This window comes from Pseudoliparis swirei, chromosome 5, assembly GCF_029220125.1.
Source record: "Pseudoliparis swirei isolate HS2019 ecotype Mariana Trench chromosome 5, NWPU_hadal_v1, whole genome shotgun sequence".
Taxonomy (NCBI): domain Eukaryota; kingdom Metazoa; phylum Chordata; class Actinopteri; order Perciformes; family Liparidae; genus Pseudoliparis; species Pseudoliparis swirei.
In genome coordinates, this window is record NC_079392.1 from 19,759,499 (window position 1) to 19,782,420 (window position 22,922).

General features: G+C 42.7%; 1 protein-coding gene across 11 annotated transcripts in view; it reads left to right on the forward strand.

Annotated features, from left to right (window-relative positions):
• adgrl2a (adhesion G protein-coupled receptor L2a) overlaps nt 1-22,922 on the forward strand; it is a 133,335-nt gene that overhangs the window by 72,037 nt on the left and 38,376 nt on the right. For 3 of the 11 annotated variants that reach the window (XM_056413898.1, XM_056413896.1, XM_056413902.1), the window contains 17 exons: nt 1,819-2,115; nt 2,788-2,891; nt 3,414-3,599; nt 6,063-6,246; nt 6,903-7,025; nt 7,476-7,681; nt 8,323-8,496; nt 8,948-9,157; nt 9,857-10,077; nt 10,669-10,735; nt 14,451-14,542; nt 15,824-15,868; nt 16,145-16,171; nt 16,942-17,110; nt 17,323-17,451; nt 18,191-18,287; nt 20,690-20,707. In XM_056413898.1, coding sequence (XP_056269873.1) covers nt 1,819-2,115; nt 2,788-2,891; nt 3,414-3,599; nt 6,063-6,246; nt 6,903-7,025; nt 7,476-7,681; nt 8,323-8,496; nt 8,948-9,157; nt 9,857-10,077; nt 10,669-10,735; nt 14,451-14,542; nt 15,824-15,868; nt 16,145-16,171; nt 16,942-17,110; nt 17,323-17,451; nt 18,191-18,287; nt 20,690-20,707 — 2,349 coding nt within the window. Of the gene's footprint in view, nt 1-1,818; nt 2,116-2,787; nt 2,892-3,413; nt 3,600-4,103; nt 4,143-6,062; nt 6,247-6,902; nt 7,026-7,475; nt 7,682-8,322; nt 8,497-8,947; nt 9,158-9,856; nt 10,078-10,668; nt 10,736-14,450; nt 14,543-15,823; nt 15,869-16,144; nt 16,172-16,941; nt 17,111-17,322; nt 17,452-18,190; nt 18,288-19,854; nt 19,984-20,689; nt 20,742-21,910; nt 21,950-22,922 lie in introns of all 11 variants that reach the window. The other 8 variants (XM_056413906.1, XM_056413899.1, XM_056413907.1 and 5 more) reach the window with 7 other exon arrangements.

Consider the following 22,922-nt stretch of genomic DNA (forward strand, 5'->3'; position numbering starts at 1 on the left):
CTCAGTGAGTCATGAAAAAATAAGGGGTATCGCAATAAAATGGTATTGGTGCAGAATTGAGAATTGTTCCCAGCCAGCTAAATGCTAGTGCTGAAAGGACACTAAGCACAGGTTGTCTCTCAACCGCTGTGACAGGCCGTGCAGACGAGAATTTCACTGTGTTGAGTAAAAGGATAAAGGCAGGAGAGGAGGGACAAGAGCAGAGGAGGCTGGGGTGAAGCCAGCCAGCCAAATCTGCCTCCATCTCAGTGTCAAACAGCCAGTCAGCTGTGCACACCTTCATGTCACCTGTGTGTGCATGTGTGTGTGTGTATGTGCGTGGAGTTCTAAAGCACCCTACAGGAGGGAGCACAGAGTAATCTCCTCTGGTCAATACAGCCTAATTCGCCACAGGTAGCAGCCAGACTCAAAGGTGATTTCCCTTCAGCTCAACTGTGCTGAAGCCTCTCATCCACACCGTGGGGCCTATAGCAATAGTAGTACTGCTGTGTGTGTGTGTGTGTGTGTGTGTACTGTGTGTGTGCTATCAGCAAGACCCATTATCCAATGGAGGCAATAGATATGGAGGTGTTGCTGCCTGGGGTCTGGCTGCCTCTACTTCAATCCACTGGAAGACAGAAACTGTCTCCAGCTCAACCCCATTGTTCCTGAATCTTCCTGTCATCATCGACTCTGTGCGCCTCCATCACCCCTCTCTCTTTCTCCATTTCCCCTGTCCGGCCCCTGACTCCCTGTTCTGTCTCTCCAATGTCAGTTGTTCTCCTGAGGCCCGCTGTGCTCGGCTCAAGAAGTGTAACCGCACCTCTTCACATTCTCTGCATGCTCTACAGGCGGCCTAATGGAGGAACTCGAAGATCTCAAATGCGATTAGATTCAGTCTGCACATCGCATTCTAATCAGAGCTCTTTCGGTTGATATGGCGTATCCTTTTGAATTCAACCAACAGAGGGGGTCATCTTTTGTTATTTTTTACTTAGAGATGTGGAGCAGATTCATATAAAATAGTTAGTGTTTATCAACATTTCATCGAGGACATTCTCTTGTGTTCAACTTGTATGAAATGTAATTGCATTTCTACCTACACTATGGCGTATCACATGAAAAATGTCTTCATAGTTTTCCCTTTGTGACTCAAATATAAGGACTGCACTATTTTCTCGTTTCCAGGACTGAAACATATTGTTTTCGCCCGGGGCATTGCATGAGTTACTGCACACCTGCGATATCAGAGCATGAGTTGTAGTAAGAAAGAACTGTAAAATGAATGTTCAGGCACCGTGGCTACATATATAGGTTCTGTGTTAGTGAAATGTAATCAGCCATGCCACAAAATCTCCCAGGCAAGAATGATTGCCAGGCAGGAGGGTGTTACTGTAATTATTGTCTTGTTCACTGCAGACTGAGTGCCTTGGATAAGCCATCGTCAACTGGAATGCAAATACGCTTGTTGCACAAAGCACTTAGCAGCAATTTACACAACAGGATCCTTGGATTTATAAGCATGACATTGTTGCACACGTAAAAAGAAGAAGATATTAATGCTAGTTACAGGGTACAGATTTAAGCTTTGTGGTACATGAGGGCATCTGCCCACTAGAAGGTCATGGTGTGAATACCTGCCAAGCGAAATACTTGCTATATTCCACATCATGCACCCCCGGGGTGCCACACTAACGAACTGACCTCACACAGCAAGCACTGCATAATGTTTTCATAAAGACAGATACCAAATTCTATGAATCCTGTTTTCCTCACTTGACTGCACACCATCATGTGACTCTAAATGTGATTGCCTCTGTACCCTCTGTCTCTTCACAGCTCCGCCACTGTCAGAAGTCACCACGTCCCCTCAGCCTCAGAAAACGACAACCACCACCACAACAACCACAGCGCACTGGGGCGTGGCCAACACTACCACCACAACAGGGCCCAAGGAGGGCAGCAGGGGAGCACCTCGGCCGCCTCCCGTGATTCCACAGACTACTTCCCCTCCGCCCCTCGAGACCTTCCCTTTATCCGAGCGCTTCTGCGAGGCCACCGAGAAAAGAGACATAATGTGGCCTCAGACCCAGAGGGGCATGCTCGTGGAGCGACCTTGCCCCAAGGGAACACGAGGTAAACATGGCTCCCTCTCACCGCAGGGCCGTATGCTTTCTGCTTTCAATATGACCTGAGGTGTCCTAAGAGAGCACCCCCTGTTAGAGTTTGTGAGATGTGTCCGATACTCTACAACTATTTTGTTTATATCTTTAAAGAGCATCAGTTGAAGTTGCTGTTCAGGGAATCAGTGTCAGACTGTTTATAATGATGTTAGGTTGTAGCTGTGCCATTCCAGGTCGAAAGATGATTCAGCAATCGGTGAGGGCTGCTTTGCGGAGGAGGAGGCGCAGCTGCTTCTCCTGCAGCTCGCGTGGAGAACAGCATCCCTCATTTGATTGCGTGTGAAATTGTGTTAGCGCTCAGAGTTCAACAGGCACAGGGATAATCAGGACGGGGAAAGAATCGTTGCCACTTTGTTGAAAAAACAGGAGAGAGCTGTGGAAAAAATATTCAGAAACAGAATTGATAACTTCACGTTTTAATTTCACTGTATCCAACAATGTTCATTTAATTTGTCCTTCGACAGCGTTCAGACAGTGTTACCAGATTAGCACAGTGGGAACAAAAATATATACCTCAGGGCTGATATTTCTTTGTGCACACACAAGCCGACATTCTCTGGCTTCATTTTATAATTAGATTTGACTTGATTAAAGTTGACTATTCTGTTCTTGTTTTCCCTGTCAGGCACGGCCTCTTATTCATGTGTCCTTTCCACTGGGGCCTGGCACCCAAAGGGCCCTGATCTCAGCAACTGTACCTCCCACTGGGTCAACCAAGTAGCACAAAAGGTTTGTATGCGCTCTGCGGAAGTGCAATGTGTTTCTTAAAAAAACATAGGTGGATACACAAAATACTGGAATTTAACCCGTGTTACAAAGATGGCTGCAAAGCTCTGTAAGATGAGGTAAAAAGATACATTTATCAGTCATAGAGGTCTAAAATTAAGTCGGTGTTTTCAGAAAACAACAAAAAAAATTGCAAATGTGAAGAATGTGTCAAAACGCATCAGTCGAAAATAATTGCTAAATGATAGGTCAAAGACAATTATGTCAGATGGAGATATGACATGCATGAAGGGTATAAATTAGTCGTAGCAAGCACCTACTTTTTTAACTTGCCACAGAATAAAATACTGCCATCGTGACAACTCTTCCAATGTCAATAAAAGCACCAAACCCCCTCTTCATAACTGCCATTGTAAGGACCTACTCATGTGATTTGATGTCAGAAACTGGGCTGTCCAGTAACCTTTAACGTCTGTCATCTAGCACTCTTGTGAACATGTGTCACCCCCCCCCCCCCCCCTGCAGATCCGCAGCGGTGAAAATGCGGCTAACTTGGCCAACGAGTTAGCCAAGCACACCAAAGGCCCCATTTTTGCCGGGGACGTCAGCTCCTCGGTGCGCCTGATGGAGCAGCTGGTGGACATTCTGGATGCTCAGCTGCAGGAGCTCAGACCCAGCGAGAAGGATTCTGCAGGACGCAGCTTTAACAAGGTAAATATTGTGTGTCACTTAAGACGCTGTATGGAACAGCAACACTGAAATCGTTCACCAATTCTCACTTGCTGCATCGCTCTGCACTGACAAGTTGTTAAGGACAAATGCAGACTGGATTACATGTGCCCCAAAGTGATGCAGTAGTATGAAAAGTAGGAAATTTTTTTGTCACGTCAATCTCTTTCCTTTCAAGTTCAGGAAAGCTGTTAAAGCAGTTGTGTTATTTCAGGCTGGAATGAATCAGAGATCTGTGTTAATGGCAGTGTTTGTACATGTGTATATTATTATTATTATGTGTAAGGAGTCTCCGGGGGGCAAATACAGCATGGCATCAAGCACTTTTACCCTTCGACCTCCAGGTGAGTGGGTCAGCGGTCAAAGAGATGGGGAGACTTTGTATCTCGGCCTTCGTTTCCACGAAGCATTTACTCGAGCTCATGAACCTGTGCAAATTATGTGTCTCAATTTTTTATCTCTTCTTTTTCTTTTCTAATAAAAAAGCTTCAAAAACGAGAAAGGACATGCAGGGCGTACATGAAGGTACAGGAGCAATGCTCTGCCGCCCCCTCCTCCATTCCTGTGTTACTGTATATGCCCCAGTCCGAGTCCAGCAGCATGTACCCTCTGCACTGTCATGTACTCCCTCCTCCCTGTGCTTCCTGCTTTTTTTGAGTAATTGCCTTACAACCAGACGCAATCGTAAACAAAGTGCTTACCAAAGTCAAAGAGAAGTCACGTCCAATTAGCGAGGTGACTCCCTTACATGGATGTGTCTCTGTGTTTCTTCCCACCCCTTCTATGCGTTGACAGCGATGGCATATTTTGTTATTCATTCTGTTTCTCCCTATTGTATGTTGTTTACTCAAGATTGCACGTCTGGATGCATAACCGCACAACTCAAACAAACAACCTGTTCTCACATCCCTCTCATTATTCATTTGCTGAAGGAGATCCTGCATTGTTATATTTTTTGCTTTTCATACAAGAGCTCCACTCAATATAAAAACCCTCTTGAATATTGCATCGAACACAGTTCACTTGTGATTTATTGTAGAAGCAGCCCCCTCGTGCTTCTGACTTCTAAGGTTCATGGTGAAGGATTTTTTCTTTTTTTTTCAAGGACGATCACCTGGCCTTTCACCGTAAAAAAAGGTTTAACAAGGACATCGGTTTTAGGTCATAGAAGTCATTTGTATATTATAAATTATAGGTGCAAATCTTCAGCTCTATCTGTTTAATAGGGTTAGTCAGGTCAAACCATTTTTTTCTTCCTCTACTGGTTGGATTAATGCATCAAGTATTTTGACCATATATATGCCTCAACCGTTAGGGGGATCAGTGTCCTCCACCTGCCAACAAAGTCACCCCTCTAGATCTAAATCTCTCCTGCGGGAGGGCGTTCAAATGGATCGAGCTAATTAACCAGTCAACAGTCGTACGTTCATAAAAAGAATGGACGAAGAGGGAAGATACACATGTTTGTGCTTACACGACCTTTCCCAAAACTCATCTCATCATCATTTAGTTTTTTTAAAGTCACGTAGTAATGTCAAAGCAGAGTTGTGCCAAACCTAGTGTTAGAGAGGTTGTGTCGATGTAAATGACAGCATTTATTTGACTAATGACGGCATGAGAGGATTTGGGACGGAGATCGTTGAGTCGGCAGTATCTGACATCTGCCATACTTGACGCAACATCACTATAGCTGCCTCCCCCCCAACCTTTCCACCAGCCGTCGCTGGCATTGATTACCAGATTAGACGCATTGATTTGATTATTTCCTGCAGAAAAATCTGCGTCGTCTGGATCCCACGGCCAATTTATCCTCTGTCTGTTCTGAGCCGTTTGTGGCAGAAAGTGTGAGGCTGGAAAAAGGTTTGCGTAAAAGGATACAATTCAATTAAACTATGTGCATATCATTTTTTGGTTTCATTTTGCACACACTTCCTTGTCCTGTTGCAAGTGATCTTTGCGGAGTGACGTAATGATTTTTTTGTACAATTATGTATTTGAACTTGAGGACACGTTGGCTGCAGGTCAAAAGTTAAAATCGCTTTGCAATTAGAGATTTTTAATTGAGGTCAGCATTTTTGCAATTTGACTTTAATCAGGCCAAGCCTTAATATCCCGCTGTTGGACAGACCTGATGCAACGTCCTTGAAAAAGAAACTGAATCAATACACTTGCAAAAATCCTGTCTTTTTTCTTTTGTAACTGTCTATAATTAATCTTGACAGAAATACAACCAAAGACTAAATGTCACTTTAGATTATTACTTTTTTCCCCCATCACGTTCACGTGAATCCACACAGATGTGATGCTTCAGCTCAGCCTTTCATCCATTTCAGTGTCTGCATGTCTCTGCCTATGCTTGCGAACACTCTCTCTCTTTTTATTTTATTTTACTCAAGGAGCTTTGTTTCTGTTTGTTTGTGTATTTGTTTGTCTGCTTTGACACAGGCCATTGTGGACACGGTAGATAACCTTCTGCGACCAGAGGCCTTGAAGTCATGGCAGGACATGAACAGCACGGAGCAAACGCACGCCGCCACCATGTTACTTGACACCCTGGAGGAAGGTGCCTTTGTCCTTGCCGACAACCTCATGGAACCGGCTGTAGTCAAAGTTCCTGCCGACAATATAAGTAAGTAAACCACATTTGTGGAGAGCAAATGACAAGACTTCTTGATTGATGCAAGCTCATTTAATTCGATTACTTTCAATTCATTGAGAGGGTAACTCTTGTGATAGGAAAACAAGGCCGCCACATAAAAAAGGACTTTGTTCTCATAATAAGCATTTAAACCTCAGGGGAAAAGAAACACAACGCATATTAGGTTTAACGAGTCGCTTACTGACAAAGTGATGAATATCAGACAATTAAATAGACTGGATTCTCTGATTGCGCACGTTTAGTTTATAAATGTATGTGTCTAGACCTTGTAACTCTATACATTAATGCGAACATTAGCCTGCTGTGGAGTCATGAAAAGCACATTGTTTATCTGCTGCCTCCGTCTCCCATTTTCTTCAGCTATTAGACCAAATCAGGAAGATTTCTCCTTCGCAGTTTCTTTCTCTGCAGCTCTGTTTTATTCATATTAATAAGAGTCTCACAAGGATAAGGTGATCATGCGTGGATGTAGCGTTTGAGCCGTTGAACTGTCCGTCGGTCTGTGCTGAGATTTGAGTTATCAGGAAGAAAACTTTCTAAATATTCTCCAGTGTTCAAACAGTCTGTGATGACCAGTATCTAATGTTCTCGTCCTTTCACCATCAACACATCCTCTGCACCGGCAGTCCTGGATGTGTACGTACTCAGCACCGATGGCCAGGTCCAGGATTTTAAATTTCCCCAATCCAGCAAAAGCGGTATCTCGATCCAGCTGTCGGCCAACACTGTCAAGCTCAACAGTCGCAATGGTGAGCCCTCTCCAACGTGCCGAAAGAAAAACTTGCTCCAGATATTTCTGCTTTCTCTAAAAAAAAAAAAAAATAACAATGAAGCGCTTTTTCAATGTGTGTATTTGACTTTTGCTCCTATTCTCGTTTCAGTGAAAAAGTAAAGAGTCTGTTTTAGTATCTGTGCACAACAAAAGGAGTTTATCTCAAAAACTCCACGGCGTGTGAATTAGGCTAAAAAATAAGAGGATTTTAAATGCATTGTCTTTATCGCCCACTCATCTTTCACTCATTCTTGTAGTGCCTTTTGTTCAACATTTTTAATGGAATTACATTGTAATAAATTGGATCGTTTAAATATTTGTAGTCCTCTTTTTGTCACCACAGCTTTTTTCCTGATACACAGTTGTTTCCAGAAGCTTGATTTTCTTTTCTTATCCTCTGATGGTCTATGTCTTGCACTTTCTACAGGAGTTGCCAAGCTGGTCTTTGTGCTCTACAAAAATCTGGGTCAGTTCCTCAGCGCAGAAAACTCCACGATCAAGATGGCCAACGATGCTTACGGCCGCAACGTGTCGGTGGCCGTCAACTCTGACATCATAGCTGCCTCAATCAACAAGGAGTCCAGCCGTGTGTTCATCAATGACCCAGTGATTTTTACCCTGGAGCACATTGATGTGAGTCTGCCTGCAAGAGTGAATGAAGAGGTCATAATAAAAAACTGCAGGAGGGAACATCCAGAGTAGACAGAGATCTACAATTTGAATTGAATGTCAGACTAGGTCAGTCGGCAGTTTATTTAAGTCATTGAACATCAAATTAAAGGAGTCTTTAGAACCTAAGTGAATTCTTAATGAAAACTAATTCTTTAATCAACATTGGGATATAAATGATACCCATTTTCTTTTATAGTGGGGGAAATTAACTCCTAGATTAGCCGTACAATCTAGGATGAAATTACTGGAGCACCAATTATCTTTCGTCTTTTAAAGTTGTCACTAGGGTTCCCAGAGGGCGACGCGTGACTCCATTCTTTATCGGAGAAATGTTGCAATTCCAAAGACATGCCGTCAAAAAATTATGCGTCTCTGTTATTAAGGCCTCAACCATGCTTCGGTTGATTTGGTAAGCATGTGCCAAATGATATACAACATATGAATTGCTTCAGAGGAGCTCTGAAGTGAAAAATCCTCATCCATATCACTGCGGAAAAATACATTGTATGAGTAGGGGGTAAATGGCCCCTGTGTTCTACATGTACTTCAATTTCAGACAGTCAATTATTTGGACACTTAACCATATCTCTTGTTATCTGCAGATGGAGCACTACTTCAACTCCAATTGCTCCTTCTGGAATTACTCTGAGAGGAGTATGATGGGCCACTGGTCCACCCAAGGCTGCAAACTCCTAGACTCCAATAAAACACACACCACCTGCTCGTGCAGCCATCTCACCAACTTTGCCATCCTCATGGCGCACCGTGAAATCTCAGTATGTCACGTTCATTTTTGTATTCATATCTCCCAGTTTTCTTTCAAACTCACCTAAGGTTTCATAAGCTTATAAGCCAACCCAAAACCCCAAACATCCACGATTTATTCTTCTCAGAAATACCTGAACTGGTGAAAGTAAAGAGTAATTCACAATAAAAAATATTAAACATAATTTTCTTTGTGGCCCCCTTAAGATATATCTTTGCGTATCTCATACTTGCACAGTAAGAACCTTTTGCCCTCTTGTCAGTCTCAGTTGTAGAAGATTTAAATGTCTTTGTTTTCAAGCTCAAATGATAATATGAATTTGACATTTAATGGAATTTTTTACAGATTTTAATAGTCACAAAAAAGAAAATATAGTTTCACACATTCTTTACAGAGCTGTTGACATCTTTCTTTTGTCAAACATATTTTTTAATTGGCCGTTAATCTTTTATTTCTTCCAGGTTAACGACCGAGTGCATGAGCTGCTGCTGACTGTCATCACTCGCGTCGGGGTCGTGGTGTCCCTCGTCTGCCTCACAATCAGCATATTCACCTTCTGCTTCTTCAGGGGCCTGCAGAGTGATCGCAACACCATCCACAAGAACCTGTGCATTAATCTTTTCATCGCAGAGTTAATATTCCTAATTGGTATCGATATGACGGAACCCAGGGTAAGCTGGAATGATTGCACTCTATTGATTTGAGTTTGATTCATGCTCTCTCACTTTACCCCCCCCCCAAAAAAAAGACCCTTTCAGAGTGAAATGGATGAGACGTTAAGCATTGTTTGTTTGTAACCTCTGCTTGTCCCCGACATGACGTGAGCGGGACAGCAACATTAATATAGATTACTCAGGGGCCATGTCTTCCACTTGACAGCTCTTTTTTCCTCTTTTACTTAAAGCCCCCGTGTCACGGCGGACCCTGCATCTATTCCATTTATTTATTTTCATTCACATACATTTTCATTCACATACATTTTCTGAAGTACAGCTGAATGTAAATATGATTAAATCTACTTACTCTACCCTTTTCAATACAAATGGTATTTACATATCCGCCGTGCTGATGGAACGCTAAACCAGAGCATAGTCAGAGCCCGTGTGGTGAATGAATATTCATTACCTTTTTCATCAATTTCACTGAATGGCTGAGGAGGCAGCGGCGTCTTTATAGTGGGTTTAATAAAAGATAGATTATATGATATACAATTTTCAATAAAGAAAGTGTTGTAGAGATTATTATAAACTACAAATGTATTTTAAAAAAATCTCCCCGTTTTATAGAAAATGTTTTCACACTGTTATGGATTATTCTCTTTAAAAAAAAAACTCTTTTGATGCTTTAATTTGATTATTGTTATCACTCAGATTGGATGCGCCATCATCGCGGGGATCCTCCACTTCTTCTTCCTGGCTTCCTTCTCCTGGATGTGTCTCGAGGGGGTCCAGCTGTACCTCATGCTCGTGGAGGTCTTTGAGAGCGAATACTCCCGAAAGAAGTACTACTACGTGTCCGGTTACCTCTTCCCTGCCATTGTGGTCGGCGTCTCCGCAGCTATCGACTACCGGAGCTACGGGACCAAGAAGGCGTAAGTGCAGCTTTCTGAACAAATCCGTGGAAATGCAGAGTGGACACGCCGGATGCTCCAGCGGGCCTGCTGTGACTGTATATGGCAGCTTTTGAAAAGAAATCTCCTCATCATTTCTGCCCAGGCTTCACGTGCACCCCCACAGCGACTGAAACATTTGAGCTCCTTTTTGCTAGGGATGGGCAGCTGTTCAATTTTTTATGTCGTTTGAAAGTGGCTGACAGACTCAACACTGTGGTTTCAAGGGGGGCCGTGGCTGCGTTAATGCCTTTCTGCTTAAAGACCCTCCTGTGACCTCTTGTTTGTAAATGCTCTCTTAAAGAGAAGAGCACTGTGCGGAAAAAGGCTTTTACGTAGATTAATCTCAGCTCCGGCCATCAAGAGGTGCTACTCTGGGTCTTCCATGTGTTTTAATGTTTTAATTTAAAGAAGCATTTGAAAGCGCTCCAAGCTAAATATTGACTAGAAATTACACACTTAATGTCATTAGATCGAGCAACCAAAAAAATTATATTTATTTCAATTAATATTTGGCCACAGGATGATATTTCTTTGTGTAAGTGTAGGCTGTGTGCTTCTTATTCGTTACAGGTGCTGGCTAAGTGTGGACAATCACTTCATATGGAGTTTTATAGGCCCTGTCACCTTCATCATCATGGTAAGCCGTTTTTATTTTTCTGTGAATACGGCGACTGACAGAGTGAGGAATGGGCTGAGAGTTTGAGATGAAAGAGATGGTGAAGAGAGATAAAGGAAGTGAGATGTTTGAACTGAAGGAAAAGTCAGCAGGATTTTTGCTCCACGGTGATGACAGGTTCATTTTACACCAAAGACAGATTTCGAGGCATCTGACAATTCTCTCTGCCTCTAACCGCCTGACAAGGATCAGGATGTGTTCGTCCACTTTAACCTCGCTTCCACGCAATTCCCATGAAGTCTCACATTACAGGCATCACCTGATGGCCTTCCATTTAGACTTTATGTGATATGAAGGAACAAAACACTGTGAAAAAAATGGGTGTGGTGTGCATTTTACAGCCCATACTGTAGCTTCTTTTTTCCTCCTCTGCAAACAGCCTCGATGTGTGTTTTTCTGACTCCAGTAAATAGCAGGTGACAGCATTGGGGAGGAGAAGAAAAGCAAAGGCACTTCTCTGTTTGGTCAAGGACCGTCAGGGGTGAAGGACATATAGCATATCATAATGACACATGTCCCATTGAGCCATGCAATTATTTACTGGTCATGACATTATTATCTCCCGCTCCATCAGAGAGGCTCAGAAGAACGAGACCTTAGGGAGTCTTCCCTTCCTGCGCAAAAAAAAGAAGGAAATAGCAGGTGGTATTCCTCGTATATCCTCTCAGCCCAACACAACGCGTACTGCTTTGCCCTCGTGCACACGAAGGGATGAGGAAGCTCTGCAAACTTGTCTTGCCGCTGTGCAGGGAGGACGGGTGGTATTTGTTCAGCACTGTGTTCATTATCCAGGATAATGGTTAGTACTGTATCTACAGATGTAGTGACCTCTGTTGAACATCAAACTGACAGTGAAAACATAGCAAGTCTCTGCACACCATTGGCAGGCCGCTAGCACCTTTTTGAAGAAAATAAATAGTACGGCTCTTTGTCTGTTGGAATAAATAAAAGACGAATCTACTCACTGCACTGCATTTCACAGTTTTGTCAAAAAGAGACATTGCCCCTCCATGTAGCAATCAAAAAACGGAGAGGAAGTGCACAGAGCTGACTGCAACTGGATGGGAATGTCTGAGGAAATGTTGAAATGCCTGTTTCTCTTTGGTTTTCATTGGTTTTTGCACCATGATGTGTATGTGTGAACCCATAATTGAGGGAAAGCTATCATTGTATTAAAACAAATACACCTCTTCTTCCTGTCTCAGCAAATGCTCCGTCAGCCACACGGGAATATGTTTTCTTCTCCCTAAATTGGGCCCTCATTGTTTTCCAATCGTGAGTTGCTTCCATAACGATTTGCATGAAAAATGCATCCGCAGTGGAAATGATGATCGGGATCCCGGTGGTGATCACCGGAGAGATAGAATCATGACCCTGTGAGGAACTAATGTATTGCAGCAGAGCTAATGTGTCACAGGAATGAGGTTGTGCAGTCCTGGCTCGGGCATCGCACACTGCTCCTCTGATTCTGTGCAACAATTGACTCAAAAAGACAAAGTACTGTGGAAAGGGGCATCTCAGGGGAGCATGCAGGAGCAAGGTTTGTCTACAACATTTGTGACCCTGGTTTCTCTACAAATTGGCTTTGTCCTTGTCAATGAGGGAGAGGAAAAGGAGAGAAAGCAGTGCTGTGTGGATCCCCACCCGCCTCCCAAGCCATGTTTGTGCCAAATAACATCGGTTTTGACCGAGGGTGGTCATGCTTTTCTCTCATCCTTTTGTTTCTTCTCCCCTTTTTCTTATTTTTCCTGTTTGTTTTGTTTTTCTTGCTCGTGGCTAAAACAGGCCCTGAATACTGACTGAACACAAAAGCTGGTGGAAAGCATTTAGATTCTTGTTCTTTGGCAGAGGTTTCCCTGTCTCTGGGCACGGGGGTATTAGCTCCATGAAAGGGGAACATGGTAGTATGCTTGAGATGGCTTCAACACAAGACCTCTTGGATCATGACACGTCGGTAGCAGTTCTTATCATCTGGACAGCTCCATCTGCACCTTTTAATATTTTATCCCCTAGCAGTTCATTTAGAGTTCAGTGTGTACATACACAATCCACTTCAGTACCAACAAAAAAAAGCTTTCTCCTCAGTCCCAGTGTGGCGAGGTGCTTCTGCATGGCTTGCAGTGGTGATTCAGAGACAGAGTGACGGATAGAAGCAAGGCAACTTCGCTCTAGCAAGGGAATCCCCCAGGAAGGGCTGCGAGAGCATCTCGGTCGGGGGAGGGAACATGTGCCGTGCTGTTGTGTTACTTTAAAGTACTGTGTCCCTCTCCTCTATCTCATTGGATCCATGTCACCACTTCAGGCTGTGTGAAAGGGTTTTTCAGAAGTCCTCGCCCTCCTGTCCGTCCTCCCCTCCCCCACTGTCTGACTCATACAGGCGGCTGATAGAAATAATGTCTGATACCTGCGAAACAAAACATAGTTTCAGTGCTGTCTGTGATATGAAAGAAGGTTCACAATTCAGGATTCCCCCCCCCTCTCCCCCTCCCCCCCTCGCTCGTCCTTCTCTTTTTACAGCCCGGGTTATTGTGAGCAGCTCTGTGAGGTGATTGCATGTGGAGGGGTGATGTATTGATCACAGGCAGTCTTTTGATAGCAGCGTGCTCCAGAACACAGACAATTTATGTTCAAAAGTGAACGGTCTGAGTCCAGCACACAAAGGTCATTCATTTATTTCAAGCTCTCATACGGGCCAGGAATCTGCTTTTTTTCCTGATAACAAGATGCCACTGAAATACATTGTTTATAAGGCTCACCCGGAAAAAACTGCTTTGGTTATTACAATTGTATTCACGTGCCACTGATATAGTAGCCGCTGTGTTTTTCGGTGTTTCTGTTTCTTTGATGTGCACTATTGTCTGTTCACATCAATGATACAGACTTCCATTTCTTCGATATTCCACGACATTATTTATACATGCCCGGCTTGCAGTACAAACACAGTCTGGTTCCTCTGCACTGAGTGCATGTGCATGCTGTGTCAGGGACTACTTTAACCCCCAAAAAAACATTTGAAGTACATTTTTTGGAGCCGCTCCTTGCTGGCCCTGGCAGCCGTTATGTCTCTAAATCACGGTATTGATTTTTAAGGTACCGAATAAATGCGCTCTGAAACACAGCACACAGTATCCTTGTCTCAACCTGATATGTGCCACTGACTCCCTCAAGATTTTATACATTAAAACAAGAGAGCTCCATCTCCCTCTTGTTCTCTATCTGTCCACACACAGAAATCGAACAAAATATACCATGTTCCCTCAAGCCTTTTGTAGCTGGTTACACCTTATAATATTTCACTATGTGCATAAAATGATATGCAGTTGTTTTGTACAACAAGAGGGTCTCTTATTTCTCCTGCTACATTTCATTCCCTTCTGCCAGACTGCTGCTGTGTGGCTGTTTCATTCTTTCTCTTTTTTTTTACTGTGATGGATTTTAATGCATTTCCTTGCTCCTATTGATATAGAATGACACTAGATTTGGCGCCAGTCGGCCCCGTCTGAGCCTGGCTGGACCAATGGATGTTTATTGGATTAGTCTGTGGACATGCAGACATTTGAAGGCTCTCCTCTTTTAATACTTATAGACAAATGAACAGTTGTTTCTCTCTTTGCCGGCTGTATCTTGCGTTATACATCTTCATGTATTAACTCATGTCATTACTCTGTTTTGACAGCTCAATCTCATCTTCCTGGTCATCACAATGTACAAAATGGTGAAGCACTCTACCACCCTGAAACCAGACTCCAGCCGACTGGAGAATATAAAGTAAGTAAAGGGTCATATGCTGACCCCTCCCTCCCCCCCAGCCCCTATTCTCCTGCTTATCAGCAATTTAATACTGGTGCTATTTTGCCACCAGCTCCAGGAAAACTAAGGTTATTTTACTCTTGAGGTAATGAATTTTAGTTGATTTTCTTCTTTCTTCCTTGGAAAAAGGCTTGACCTTCCCGACCTTCCCGACCTCCAAGCCAAATTTCAGTACTGTACTAGCAAGTGACATTTTTATTTTTCTGTCTGAAATTATCCAGATCAGAAGGTCCACCAGAGGAATGCATTATTTGCGCTCTCGAGATTTCAAATTTGCACAGTTTTGTCGTATGCCTTTTGGCACGCAATAGCTATAAAGCTAATCTGTGAGTAATCTTTGAGCCTTTTGTTGTTTTGCTCCAAGCCAAAAGCCACAGAATTGCAGGGGCATGACACGCACTCATCAATCAACGGCAGCAATTTAGCGATGCGCTGTTAGCTCTGCCAGGGCGGGGAACAGTGGAAGTATCCCCATGTGTGTTTGCCGTCAAACTTTATATTTTTATTTTAAAGATCTCAGCGTCAAAAACTTCCCTACCCGACCGCCACCACCCGACAACCACCCCTCCACCCCCTGCAAGCGAGGGCTTTCTGAGTCGCCTCAGCAATTATGATTCGAGAATTTTTTATAAAGCACTGTTTTTTCTTCTTTTCTGTGAAAACTATATATGTATTGCTCTTTATTGCAGGCTGACAATTAGGGCCTTTTTCATTTGGGGTTGTCTGGTTTTCATGTTCGCAGTAGCACAGCCCCACGTCATTCTTTTAGTTCATATTCTAACTTCATAAGGAGCAGCGGTGTTGCTATTTTCATCCAGTGTTTGTTATTTTTCATTTCTCCTTAATGAATGTGTGAAAGATTACAGCACTGTGGTTAAACTGCAATCTGGGAGAACAGTCCGAAAAGTTAGTTTTTAGACTGCTGGGTTTATTTGAGAAGGGCTACTCCCCTATCAAGGGAACCACAACAGAACACATGCCCTGAGCATGCTGGCACTCAACATGGTGTACACTTGCACTTGGATGAAATGATTTCTCTTATGCAGAAGGACATGGTGAATTAATAGCCGTTTCCTTGTGGTTCTTTTCTTTGTGTTTTTTTGTGCTGGAGTTTGTTCTAAACGTCCATTCAGCACCAGTCTCACTGCATGTTGCATGAGAAGGCAAAGTTAACGCACACCCTGTCCTTTCTTTCCTCCTGTCATTCTCCTCCTCTATCTGTTCTGCGATCCACACCAGTAATTATCGCATTTGTGACGGCTACTATAATACAGATTTGCCTGGGTAAGCTTCTACTATATATACCTCAGATGATCTATTTCACCCACACATCACCACCACCCACGCATTCAAATTCAAATTTGACCACAGACAATGTGCTCTGACTTTTGTAATTGAATTATCAACTGCAAAAAAATTCCAACTCTATCAGAGTCTTTGCCTCCCGTGATTTCCCTTGGATCAAAGTTGAAGATATCGTAATCAAATGCCGTCTAACACACACTGTTATGCGCTATGATCTAATTGTGTTTCTCTCTTCCTGCTTATCATGCTCTCTAGATATGAAGACAATAAACGGTTTATCAAGTAAGGACAATTTGCCCAGAAGTCTCGCTTTCAGCTTCTAGTTTATCCTCTCTCCCCGTTTCTTCTGTCTTTCTTTTACTTCCCCCCCCCCCCGCCGGTTCATACTTTCCCAAACTGCAGCTTCAAAGCTGCTCATCCACTGTCCTTGTGACTGCTCACTTTCACCGTGTCCATCATCTTGAAATTCAGTGTTGTTGTTGTGTGTTTGAGCGCTGACCTGTGACCGCTGCTGGTGTGTGAAGGCTCCACAGGACCTTCACACACGAGGCGGGGAACCTCCTCTTTCTCCTTGAACTCTTTCCACATCTGCCTCGTTCTCCAGCTCTGATAACACACTCACTAGATAAACATTTAGTACCTAATAGTATCAAATGATTTTGTCGTCGCTTATTTTTAAACACACTGTGCTTGCTGGTTATGCTGGTCTGTATGTTCTAACTCTAACACATAAGTTATTTACAGAAAACCAGATCAAGGTGTTGCTTCCTTCTTGTCTGTTTGAAGGCAGGGACTGCATTCCAGTTTGGGCTGAGAGTGTGTGTGTGGATGGAGGGGTGGGGACGGTCGGGAAAGGGTTTGTTAGGATTGCATAGGTGTTGTTTGTCATTTTATTGTTTTCCTCTCAACTGATTTACAGCTTTTTTTCCTAGTTTCTCATAGTTATGGTCATTGCAAGTCCCACTCATCCTCCTGTCGGATCACTAAATGCCTCTCATGCTGGATTCGTCCTCTCTTTTTTGTTTTTGCTTTCTTCTCTTGCCGCCCTTCAGGTCCTGGGTCATGGGGGCCTTCGCTTTGCTGTTTCTGCTGGGTCTCACCTGGTCCTTCGGTCTCTTCTTCATCAACGAGGCCTCGATTGTCATGGCGTACCTCTTCACCATATTCAACACCTTCCAGGGAATGTTCATCTTCATCTTCCACTGTCTTCTGCAAAAGAAAGTAAGTTTCTCGTCATCCGCAGCGCTAAACGACGAGTCATTTCTCTCTCTCAAGGTGAAACGTCCATGCGTTTGAGCAGACCTTTCCCCCACAATGCCGAGCGCCACATGCTGATTTAAAGAGCAAACACCGCTGGCTTCAAGATCTTGGCTAAGTCGTATGTAAAGTCAACAACGCACTGTAGGTAAACACTCGGCCGTTTGCTCACGCAGGTCCGCAAAGAGTACAGCAAGTGCTTCCGCCACACGTACTGCTGCGGAGGATTGCCGACCGAGAGCTCACACGGCTCGGCGAAGACTTCCACCACACGGACCAGCGCACGCTATTCTTCTGGTACACAGGTAGACCAGCAGCTTCATACTGTCAAAGACTGGCACACACACTTTCACCATGCAGCTCATTTACTCTGTTGATGAACCCCCAAGTTTAAACAATTAAACAATTGCTCACGTCATCATTAGCATGACCGAAAAAGAAAAAAAATGCACATCGTGCATTTTAGCTTCAGAGTGAGATCAAGTGACACACACATGATGCCACGTTATACAAGCAGCATCTTCTGTACTGCATGAGTACCTTTCTTCTGTTCTGCCCCCTTTAGCACTTGCTTTTATCTTTTTTTTCTCACTAACGTCATGTGCATGGTAAATAGCGCTGCACTGTTTAAAGAGCATTGCAGGCACATTTTACTTAGGGGAGAGCCGAAATAGCAACAAGCAAAACAAACTTAACATATTTGCTTTATCCCTTTCTTGTTAAAAGTTAATAGTCCTTAGTAGACAATACCTCCAGATGTGTGGCGCTTATGGAGAAGAATCCCTTTTATACTTTAACCTCCAGCCTTATTTAAGGTACTTGTGGCTGGAGCCGAAGTCGTTCAAAAGTTGACTCGCATTTATCAGTTTTGAAAGACATCCAGAGAAAGTGAGCATTAGTGCTGCCCTTGCCTAGCTGCATATGAGTATGCATGTGCGGAGTGGTAAAGTCAGAAATCTGTACATAGAAAATCAATGAAAGTTGGTCTGAAAGTTGAGCGGGCTTGTTTAAAGTCCTAATGACTGTCCCTTGTTGACCTGACAGAGTCGTATCAGGAGAATGTGGAATGACACCGTAAGAAAGCAATCCGAGTCCTCCTTTATCTCAGGTGACATCAACAGCACCTCCACCCTTAACCAAGGTCAGTTCACACCTCATGTATCTCCACATGCACACCTATGCACACATTTCATCATCCGGCTAAAAATACCGCCTTCAAGTTTCAATGATCCCACACACCGCGGTAGAGGATCCTAATTGTAATAAATGCCTTCAGTTTTGAAAAGACAGAGCAGGACGGTAAAAAAAAAACAGAAAAAGATGTAGACCTTTAGTCTAGTCTCCCTGTACTGCCAATGAAGGATTACAGAAATCCGTCCTCAAATACGCCGCTGTCTGTCATTCTGGCTGCTAACGTCAGTCTGAAATTGGGGCAAGACTAGAGGAGCGATTTTTTATTATTATTTCATGTAAGTGCATAAACAGGCTCAGGGGAAACATAGACAAAACTAAAAAAGGAAGGGGGGAAAAAAAACTTTTATTTCAGGAAAATCCTGACACGCCGTGAGAGGCCATTTGTTGCCTGGCATGTCAAGTGACCTCTGTTACTTTACATGGGGATTTATGAGGGAGGGCGAAAAAAAAACCTGCCATTTATTATTTAGCTTGAGCACAAACATGATGATGAGAAGATGATGTTCAACTCTGACTGACCTGGGGTGCTTAGTGTGATGTTAGGCTCTCTGCTGCCTCTGAAATGGCTTTCCAAGCATGCAAAGGAAGAGAGGGTTTACACCGAGGTGGTTTAACTCCCCCCCCCCCTCCCCTCTACCCTCCACCGACTCTTGTCGCCGCTGCTTTTTGCCTTTCCTTTCTTTATTTGCTACCACTTCACACAAGGAAAACATTACACCCAGGGCTTTGACGCACGTTTTGAATCGCCAATACAACTGTAACAATATAGAAGTAGCACTTTTGATCCAATACAGCCTCGTTTCCTGGAGATGTTAATGTAAAGGTTGGATATTGATCACTCCGGGGTGTAGCAGCCTAGTTACCCTGGAGTGTCAGTGCACTAAAGGAGGGCTCTATCTCCTGGAAGCACTTCCCTGTCATTAAAAACATCCCTGGAGACTTCCCAACATGACAGATGGCATTTAGCACAGGTGATAAATGGCAGTGGAAATACTTTGAATCCTTAAAACACAAGGGGGGAAACTGAAAGTAACATGAGGTTTGCAAGGATTTAGCCAAAATTGAGCTTGAATAAAGATTTAGATTTTTTTTTTTTAATTACTTGGAAGGATTTTGTTTTTCGTCTTAGGGGAGATTTCATATTTGGACCTGGTTCAAACAGTAAAATATTTGGTTTGGTTTCAGTGAATGGTTTGTTCTATTCATACCAATTAAGTAAATATGAGCACAATAGATTGAAATGTTAATGGATAATGAACGACCTTCAACGCACATTGTAAATTAACGTGAAAAGTCTAAATAAATGCACCTAGTGGCTGTAAAATGTCGGGAAGGGCCGCAAACGTTTTTCTGCACATGCAGAAGTAGCTTCTCAAATTGTAATCTGCGTTCTCAACTCGGGTGACACAACACGCGAAAGTCAAACGTTCTGAAATCGAATTTTTTTATTCTACTTTCCATCACTGTCAGCTGACTGCGCCACACTTAACTCCTCTTCTGTCTTGCCACTCCAGGAATGACCGGGAATTATCTACTAACAAATCCTCTTCTTCGACCACAAGGCACTAACAACCCTTATAACACCTTACTGGCCGAGACAATCGTGTGTAACACCCCCACGGCTCCAGTGTTTAACTCGCCAGGTGTGCTTACTTAATACTTTCACCTGCATTCAGGCTTTTCTTCTCTCTTTGCCGCCTTTGTTTCTCTCCCTCTTTGTCTCTTTAGTTGAGTATACAGAGGCCAAATGAAAAGCAAGATGTTCTGCAGTATCATCTTTCCTTCTGAATCATTGTCTCCCAAATACTCGATAAAGTCCACACTGCGCACATGTTTTCATGTAGAACAGAGATTTGTGTGGGCCGTCTCGACCCAGCTGCTCTTTTCTCATATCTCTCTTATCCAAACTCTGAGCGGGACATAATGATTAAGATAGGGAAGAGATACTACATGCTCTGCCTTGAGATAATGTAAACAGTGGTGTTGACCTGAAGCTGTAGTATAAACTGCATGATTATTAAGATTTATGCTCCTGAATTTATCATGTGCTTTGTTATTTCTTTGTGTGTTTAAGAGGGAGCTTTCCCATTAAAACGTGTTACAGTGCAATCAAAATCTATGCCGCGTAATGCAGATCCACTTAATGCCACTTTGGCATTACGTTGTCGGTGTAGAGATATATTTGGTATTAGCTGATATATGTTTTTAAAAAATCACCAAATCTCAATTCCACATGGCATTGAAGCATATCACTGTTAAGACCGCTGCGATTATGTCTGCCATTCTATTTTGAAACTGAAATGGCATCTTTTGTCATGTCTTGTGCTTTTTCCCTGTGCTCCCCTCTAGTGACCTTCAGAGAGACAAGTATGGGAGTAAAACTTAACTTTGCCTATCAAATGTAAATTTTTTTCAGCATGCTTTTTAAAAACAACCAAAATCCCGGCACAATCACTTGGTTTATTTCAGACCATTAACACACACTCAGTGAGCAAGTGGTTCACAAAATTATCCACCCAAATTCTACTCTAATCTGAAAAGAAATTTGAAGAATTCTTCCACATCTGACAGCTTTATCGCAAACGCTGTGCTTCTCTCTCTCTCTATCTCTCTCTTTCTCTCTCTTCTGCTTAATTTGCTATTTTTATCCGCCGAAAACATTTTTCGCTTTTTTTTCTGGTAGAAAGAGGCATTTATTCTAAAGGTTTCATTTTCTTTTTTCTTCCTTTTCTTTTCATCCCAAAATGTCTGTCCTCCAGTGGCGTTCCGTGGCCTCGGTGTGCAGTAGTATTCCCCTCACACCTTTGCAGGCAGCACCTGTCTGGACACTAAATTGCCTTCTAGCAGGCACAAGCACATGGATGTCACGGCAGCAGCTGTTTATTTTTTCCTCATTCTCCTTTTTCTTCCCCCCACAACTTTCTTGTCATCTCCCTTAATTTCCAATAGGCTCTGTGAAAGCTGCACTTTTCACATGCCTCTACAATCACAATCACTCCCCCCTTATTTTAGACAAAGACAAACATTGCTTTAACATATCCTATTTGTCTTCATCTTATTTTTTTACAGCTGTGTTTTTCAAGGAGGCATGTTAACCATAGCAGAGCACATTTTTCCTTTATCTGCTCTCTCCATCATGGCGTGGCTAATATTTATCCTTAATTCTGCTGTTTTCCATGACCTCCATGCTTTGAGAAATTCCTAACATGACCTCTGCAGCGGCTGTGTTATTCTTGAGCTGTTCTGCTAGTGACTGGAGTCTCACTGGGAACTGTCACTGTGACGGATGCCAAGTGCTGGGCTGCGGGCAAGCTCTGACCTTTGCCAGCTTTGGGTACACAAGCTGCCAACTAATGGACAGAAAGTGTACCAACCCCCCCCCAAAAAAGAGAATCTTCATGCACAAAAATTTAGCTGTTGGCTAATTCACAAAAATAAAAGCTATTTAATGCTTGTATGTTTTCTTTGTTGAACCCTTGCTCTTGCTAATTTTACTTTATGTTTTGTTGTTCTTTTGATTGATTCTTCTTCATGTTACAATAAATCATTTTACTTTCTTTTGTACATCAGCTGCTCTTAGACCAGATAGCCTGAGCAGACAGACATGATGTGAGTTGTCTAAAGTGAGTCTTTTCACCTGCTGTGTGTGGTGATGGTGGAGTGCTGCTTGTGGGCTCCCCTTGTAGTGAGAACAAAGATGGCTGTCCCATGTTGATACATGACTACTTCCCCTCTCTGTCTATGTCATCTTTTCCCATCTCTGTCTTTTTCTTTCCCTTGGCACATCCAACCTATTAGTTGCTAGACAAGCTGTAAGTGTTGTAGCTTGCCCGTTTGTGGCTTCATACTTGTGGACATCTACTTTTGCTCGGTGTGTGTTGTGATGGTGATTACTGTTCCAGTGTGTGTCTTAATGTTGTTTGGGATCTTTTTTGTTGCTTTGTCACTTTTGTGGCGGACTAAAACACACACTGCTTATTATGAGGCTATTTTTGAAAGAGACAGGCAAAATGTATATGGGAGAAAGTAAAATGATTTCTCATTGCAAATAATGCATGCACATATATGTATATATGTACATGTGTGTATGTATATATGTATATACAGGACTGTCTCAGAAAATTAGAATATTGTGATGAAGTTCTTTATTTTCTGCAATGCAATTAAAAAAACAAAAATGTCATGCATTCTGGATTCATTACAAATCAACTGAAATATTGCAAGCCTTTTATTCTTTTAATATTGCTGATTATGGCTTACAGCTTAAGAAAACTCAAATATCCTATCTCTAAATATTAGAATATCATGAAAAAGTATACTAGTAGGGTATTAAACAAATCACTTGAATTGTCTAATTAACTCGAAACACCTGCAAGGGTTTCCTGAGCCTTGACAAACACTCAGCTGTTATAAATCTTTTTTTTTACTTGGTCTGAGGAAATATTAAAATTTTATGAGATAGGATTTTAGAGTTTTCTTAAGCTGTAAGCCATAATCAGCAATATTAAAAGAATAAAAGGCTTGCAATATTTCAGTTGATTTGTAATGAATCCAGAATGCATGACATTTTTGTTTTTTTAAT